At 42.1% G+C, this 7,042-nt stretch overlaps 1 protein-coding gene across 1 annotated transcript; it reads left to right on the forward strand.

The window, feature by feature from the left end:
- The first annotated feature begins 5,022 nt into the window (after window positions 1-5,022).
- Window positions 5,023-6,749, forward strand: LOC149166746 (calcium-transporting ATPase, endoplasmic reticulum-type-like). The gene is made up of 4 exons (XM_089430238.1): window positions 5,023-5,848; window positions 5,979-6,128; window positions 6,324-6,646; window positions 6,741-6,749. The coding sequence occupies exons 1-4, from the start codon at window positions 5,023-5,025 to the stop codon at window positions 6,747-6,749; spliced, it is 1,308 nt and encodes a 435-aa protein (XP_089286364.1).
- Window positions 6,750-7,042: the final 293 nt, after the last annotated feature.

A 7,042-nucleotide genomic window follows, 5' to 3' on the forward strand; every position in this document is an offset into this window, starting at 1 on the left:
AAAAATAACTTACAGAGCACCTGTTATCCTTCTCTATCTACCCATAATCTATCAGATAATCTGCTCCAACCCTTAGTCCATGATTCGTACCCTTCATTTGCCATACTTTCCCCACCTTGCCCTAATTCCTACATTCTTGTGCATCATCGCTTCCTCCATCCTTGAACAAATCCAATCGCTCCTTAGCCTCATCCACCAAGTCCTAGACCTCTTCACACCCTTATTTCACCTTCATACTCATTCCTCCCTCTTTTTCCCTCCATCCATGCTCCAAAATCCCATTTCGAAACATCCTGTAGAAGAATTACAGAACATCCTGTAGAAATCCTGAACATCCTGTAGAACCCCTGCAGACTTCCTGTAGAAGCTCATAAACACGGTTTCTTGGTAGCCAAACTTTGTGAGACTCTCTGGAAGGGTGTTAGGGACCCCTTAGACCCTCTATGAACCTTCCCAACCTTTCCCAAGCATTTCTCCTCCTTGATCCACCTCTGCACAGTCAACAATAGTTAGAAGCACATGCATGATAATTCCAACAACTTAAACAAAAATACAAAAAGATGTTTTCTTTAGATAGAGGTAGTCTAGACACATGTATTTTACCTTCATAGAAGTAATGGCATCTCTTTTAGTAGTTTGCATGCTCTCCTTTGCGTCAGTAGGACTAGCTGGTAGAATTAGGGTTGCGTTTCTTTTTGGCTCTCAGTTTCTTTTTGCAATTAGATTAGCTTCATTCGAGTTAGCTTTCATCCATCAATTAAAAAGCTTCTTCTAAGAGCTCATAGAAGTTGGCTTAAGCTCCTAGCGGACTTGTGCCAGCTGACCAAGTGACAACTGCGGCAAGAGCTAGTACTTGTGCATACAGCACCGTCGCTTCCAAGTTTGTTACGAACTACCGGGTTGATAAAATTAAAGAAGGGAGTTCCAGGAGTTGTAGCATTATGGCTACAATACTAGGGCCCACCATCTTTTTGGCGCCGTTGCCGGGGAAGCGTCAAAGTATTGGTGATTGCTGCTTTTCTTCTATTTTCCACTACAATCTACTGCTAAGTAGTTTATTTCATTTCCATTATGCAATTTCATTTATGCAAAAGTAGATTAGCATTTCCCGCTTTCATAGATTAGCATTTCAATTCCGCAATTTCATTTCTGCAAGCGTAGATTAGCATTTCAATTCCGCAAGCGTAGACTAGCATTTCATTCCTGCAATTTAATTTGAGCAAAATAGATTAGTCCTTTCCTGCTTTCATTTCAATTCCGCATTTTCATTTTAGCAAGATAGTTAGTTGCAGTTCAATCTATTTCAGTTTTGCAGTTAGAAGTAGAAAAAAGCAAAAATCAACCAAAAAGATTTCATTTCATGCCTTGTAGGAGTAGAGATAAGTTAGAAAAATGATTGCACAACACCCCCATTGCTTACACAACCAACCTTCTCTCTTCTTCGATGGCTGTGATTAAGAAGAAGCCCTAGGTGGACATCAAGGAATCTTTAAAGAACCTCTAGGGGAGAAGAAGAAGAAAACATTCCTTTGGAGCGAATGGCTACAAGCAGAAATGTTGGGAGCAGTACCTTATCCAAAAATGAATTTGCAAATCAGATAGAAGATTTCAAGAGTGATATGAGGCAGTTTCTTGCCATGCAACTGGATACCTTGCGGGTCCAAAAGAAGCAAGAAGAAGCCAAAAGGGCTTTGGCCATTTTTTGTCCTAGGTGCACTAGAAAGCATCCTAGGAACGAATGTCCATTGTACTCCATAGAAGTGTGTTTTGTCTGTGAAGAATACCATCCTACAGATCAGTGCCCTTCCTTACCCAGAATCAAAGCTACATATCAGAGAGCTAAAGGAGCCACTGAATCACTCTATTATATGAACCCAAGGAGGCCGCATGGACCTAGATCTTACCAGCAGGAGCTGCAAGGGACACCCGAGACCTATTATGACCCCTATCAAGCCACTTTCATGCCTTCTTGGGGTCCCCCTACTCATCCTTCCTGGTTCACACCTCCTCCGTGTTCCTTCATAGATCCATATTATGCCCAACCAGCTGCTCATTCATTTCACTCTTATGCTCAACCACAGCCTCAGTGGAATGCACCTCATCAGGGGTGGAGGCCCCAGTACAACACTCCTCCCACTTCTTTTCCTCCACCACCTGCTCATCCACAACCATCACCTCCTCCACCACCAAGGAAACCCCAAATGCCTACCCAACCACAACCCCATCCACATCCATCTCGAATATACACCCCCACTGAGCTACCCATACCACCATTTCCAAACTTGTCCATTGGAGTAGCTCAACAAAATTGCAATGCTGAGACACAACATGTCCAAATGAATCCTCTTGAGCTCGATGATCTTCACCATAGCTCAGGAAGAGTGTTGCAAAGCAGAGATTATCTTGAAAGCATTGAAGGACCACATCCGGAAAAAGAAGATTCAAAAGAGGAGATCAAAGAACCATGGGCTGCACTTGATGAAGAGAAGAGATCAAAATCAGAGATCGAGAGAGCTCCCTCATGGTTACCATCAAATCTTCCATGTATTCAAGAGAAAGATCAGCAAAAAGAGGAAGATGAGGAAGTCATGTTAGAAGGTGACATGAAACATGATCCAGATCAACAAAAGAACCAAAGATATCAGAGCTATATTGAAATATGGTTTCAGACGGTCACTAAGTTGCAGCAGTACTCTCTTCTTCAGCTATGTTTGATCCCTTCAAAGTCAAATCATTTGGTCTCTGAGATCCGGATAGCTGTCAAAGCATGCATTTCAAGCATCCACATCAGTTTACCTCTAATCTCGATGTGCACATGGCTCCATTGGAAGTATTCTTATACTTGAGAACGATTTTGTTTTTCAAGTAGGGTAGGGTAGGAAAAAAAGAAAAAAGAAAAAAAAGGAAAAAAGAGAAAAAAGAAAAAGAAAAAAATGAAAAAAGAGGAAAATAGAAATCTAAGGTGAAAATCTCCTCGAAGGCGCCTTAGATTGGCTCATTGATTGAAAACCTCTATGAGGCGGTCAATGGGTTGGAAAAAAAGAGAAAAGAGAATAAGATCTCTGGGTGAAAACCTCCCTTGGAGGCGCCCAGGGCAGGCAATTAGGGTGAAAACCTCCATGAGGCGCCCTAGTTGTTTTTCAAAAAAAAAGAGAAAAAGAAAAAGAAAAATAAATCTAATTTCCATTGAATAATTTCAGGTTGCAGCAATGACATTGCAAGTCAGGAGGATCACTCAAAACAAAGACAAAGGAGTTTTTGTGCCTTCTAGAGGAAGTTTTATATTTCTACAGGAAACATCCTGTGGAACCTTCAAGCGAGCCAGATTCGATTTTGGAAGGGGGTCTAAAGCTTGGAATCCATTGGTTATGCCGGCAAGCATCCATGTTACCATTTCTCACCCTTTTCCATCATCTTTTCCACCTCATTGTGCTTGTCATTGTGCTTCTACAGGAAGTTCCTGTAGAAATTGTAGGAATCTAGAAATGGATGTCAAAAAGGTGGTTTGGCAAACATGGTAGCTTCCTCAAGGGTTCAAAAGTCCTCTTGCAATATTCAAACTCCTCCTCCATCATCTCCATACCTGCATCACAGCCCAAGCTCAGTTTTTCTTTCCATGCAAAAACTTGCAAAATGCTTTGAAGAGAAAATACATAGAACAAAATTTGTTTTTGCCATAACTTGAAAACCATGCATCCATTTGAAAAACCGTTTTACAGAGAATTGTATAGGGATGATGGCAACATGATCGAGCAGTTTCAGGCCATTCCGGTGCACGGTTTCCAAGAAATCAGCCTCCATCACCATCAGCCATTTTTGCATTTTCTCCATATCCGTGCATCCGTTTCAGAACCTATTTCATGGGGAGATGCATATGGGTGATAGTAACCTACCCAAGCAGTTTCAGCCAATTCCGATGCACGGTTTCCGAGAAATTGATCTCTGAAATCTTCAGCCATTTTCCATTTTTCGCAAAATCTGTGCATCCATTGATCACGATTTTGCTATGGGAGGTGCATCATGATGATAGGAACATGCTCAAAAATTTTCAGATTGATCTGGTTTACCGTTTGGGAGCAATGGCAAAAACAAGTTCTGGTCTTGTGAAAATTCAGCAGCAGCAGCTTGAAGGTGTAGATCTGAACGTGGAAATGAACTCCTGCAGCATGCATCCAGCCAGAGGACACCTGCACAAGGAAAAAACAACCATGAATCATCAACCAAGCCCTCATGCAACCAAAGAAACAAATGCATGCAGCAACAAAAAGGACACAGCAGCACGCCGACTTACAGGTATGTGTCTAAATCGGTTCCTCTATTTGCATCAATATGATTTAAAAGTGCATAAATGAATGAAATGATGAGATTAAGCCAGGAATATAGCAAAGTTAACCCAACAGTTCCTTCTCTAGCGCTCAGCCAGAAATCATGCAGTATACGTGGATAGTCGACTCACGTGGAAATTAAAAAAACAGGGAGTGTTGGCCGTTTGAACTCCAGTGCAACTGATCTAGAAGAGAACATGCAGTTCATGATAGCACTGCAGTTTGCATGTGGCCACGTACCCCTAGCCACTTCACTCCCTCACCGCAAATCATGCCGTAATTGAAAAATGCTCGGCTGACTCTCACCACCCGCTGATTCATTTGCACCTGTAACGTCCTTAGCCGAAGTACGCGTCCTCTGCTCCCACAATCTGTTAACTAGTCATCCTCCATCGGGTTTTCTACCTGTTTTTGAAATTATCCCGCGTATCAGGCTCGCTTAGAGGTGCAGGGGCACTCTACAGGCGTTTCTACAGGAAGTCGTCTACAGGAAACGCAGAAAACAGCTCTGCAGAAGGAAAACCCGAGATTTTTGTCAAAATTCAAGCTTGAAATGAGAAAAGTAGTTAAAGCTCATGTCCAAGGTTACCAGGGTTCTTGAAAGTATTGATTTTGGAGTTTTTCAAATGCATTATAGATCTGTTAATGGTGGAGCAATCTGTTTGAATTCAGAATCTGATCATCTATTTCATAGTCCATGGAGGACAAGATATTCCCTGCTTGGTCTAAAACTGTTGAAGAATGCTTAGAAGAATATGATATGAGCTTAGAGAATGGTTTAAATTCTCATGAAGTGGAAAAACGTCATCAAATATATGGATGGAATGAGCTCCAGAAGAAAAATGGTACACCTTTGTGGAAGCTGGCAGTGGAGCAATTTGATGATACAGTTGTTAAAATACTTCTGCTGGCAGCTGGCATTTCATTTCTTCTCGCCTACTTTCGTGATAATGTGTCTTCTGAGGAGGGCGTAACAGCCTATGTAGAGCCCCTGGTCATTCTCCTGATTCTCATCCTCAATGCCATTGTTGGAGTATGGCAGGAGAATAATTCTGAGAAGGCTTTGGAAGCTCTCAAAGAAATGCAATCTGATCATGCAAAGGTCTTGAGAGATGGACATTATGTTGTAGATCTTCCCTCCAGAGAACTTGTTCCAGGAGATATAGTGGAACTGAAGGTGGGAGACAAGGTTCCTGCAGACATGAGAATTGTGTCCCTCAAGACATCCACCTTTAGGATGGAGCAGAGCTCCCTGACCAGAGAGAGCATGCCTGTGGTCAAAAGAACATATCCAGCCACCTTGTGTGACTGTGAGTTGCAGTCAAAAGCATGCATGGTGTTTGCAGGAACTACAGTTACCAATGGCTGCTGCACATGCATTGTTGTGAGCACTGGCATGTTTACAGAAATAGGTAAAATTCAGGCACAAATTCAGGAAGCTTCAATGGAATGTCATGATACCCCTTTGAAAAGAAAGTTAGATGAATTTGGTGAAAGACTGACAACAGTGATTGGTGCCATTTGTATTCTTGTCTGGATCATGAACTACAAATATTTTCTTTCATGGGAAGTCATAGATGGGTGGCCAAAAAAATATCAGGTTTTCCTTTGAGAAATGTACGTACTACTTTAAGATTGTTGTTGCTCTGGCAGTTGCTGCTATACCAGAGGGATTGCCTGCTATGATTACTACATGTTTGGCTCTTGGCACTTGTAAGAGGGCACAAAAGAATGCTATTGTGTGTAAGTTACCGAGCGTGGAGACTTTGGGTTGCACCACAGTGATTTGCTCTGATAAGACAGGTACTCTTACAACCAATCAGATGTCTGTCAGTGAGTTTATAGCCATAGGGCACAGTGCTGGTTCACTTAGAGAGTTTACTATTGAAGGAACAACATATAATCCTGAGGATGGAAAAATATTGGATTGGCCTGCACATAATATGGGGGAAAATTGAGAAACTCTGGCAGAAGTTGCTGCAGTTTGCAATGATGCAGGGATATCTTGTCAAGGTCACCAGTTTTGTGCTACTGGTATTCCCACTGAGGCAGCCTTGAAGGTATTGGTTGAAAAAATGGGAGTTCCAGACCCAATGGCAGGTGATACAAGTGCCATTCTCAACAGTGGCACAGTGAAATTGGGCAATTGTGATTGGTGGATACAGAGATCAAAGAGGCCGGCTTTATTGGAGTTTGATTGTGATCGAAAATCCATGGGTGTTATTGTCATGGAACCAATGGGACAAAATCGTCTGCTAATGAAGGGCACCATGGAAAATTTGCTTGAAAGGAGTGCTTTTCAACAACTTGCAGATGGATCAGTTGTTGAATTAGATGATGCATCAAGGGAATTACTCTTGAGGAAGTTTCATCAAATGAGTTCAAAGGCTTTGCGTTGTTTGGGACTTTCTACAGGAAGTTTAGAGAAAGGGCAGCAGAAAGAGAAATTGGCCGAGATTTTAGCTAAGGAGGCAGCACCTGTGTTGGCCACCCTAAGCGCATCCATCCCCTCCATGAACACTCATTTTTTTTCAGGGTTCAGACACAATTTAGTCATGGTTCAACCTTCTACAGGAAGCTACAGGACTTTCTATAGGAAGTTCTGTATTTTCACCAGAAACATCCTGTAGAAGCCTTTGGGCATGCCAGAATCAAGTATGGAGAGGGATTTGAAGCTTGAAGTCTATTGAGGAGGCATGCAACCACTCTTCTCTTCC

This window comes from Pinus tabuliformis, chromosome 5_1 (assembly GCF_031772625.1).
Source record: "Pinus tabuliformis cultivar Carrire ecotype Pingquan chromosome 5_1, CPIR1, whole genome shotgun sequence".
Lineage (NCBI taxonomy): Eukaryota > Viridiplantae > Streptophyta > Pinopsida > Pinales > Pinaceae > Pinus > Pinus tabuliformis.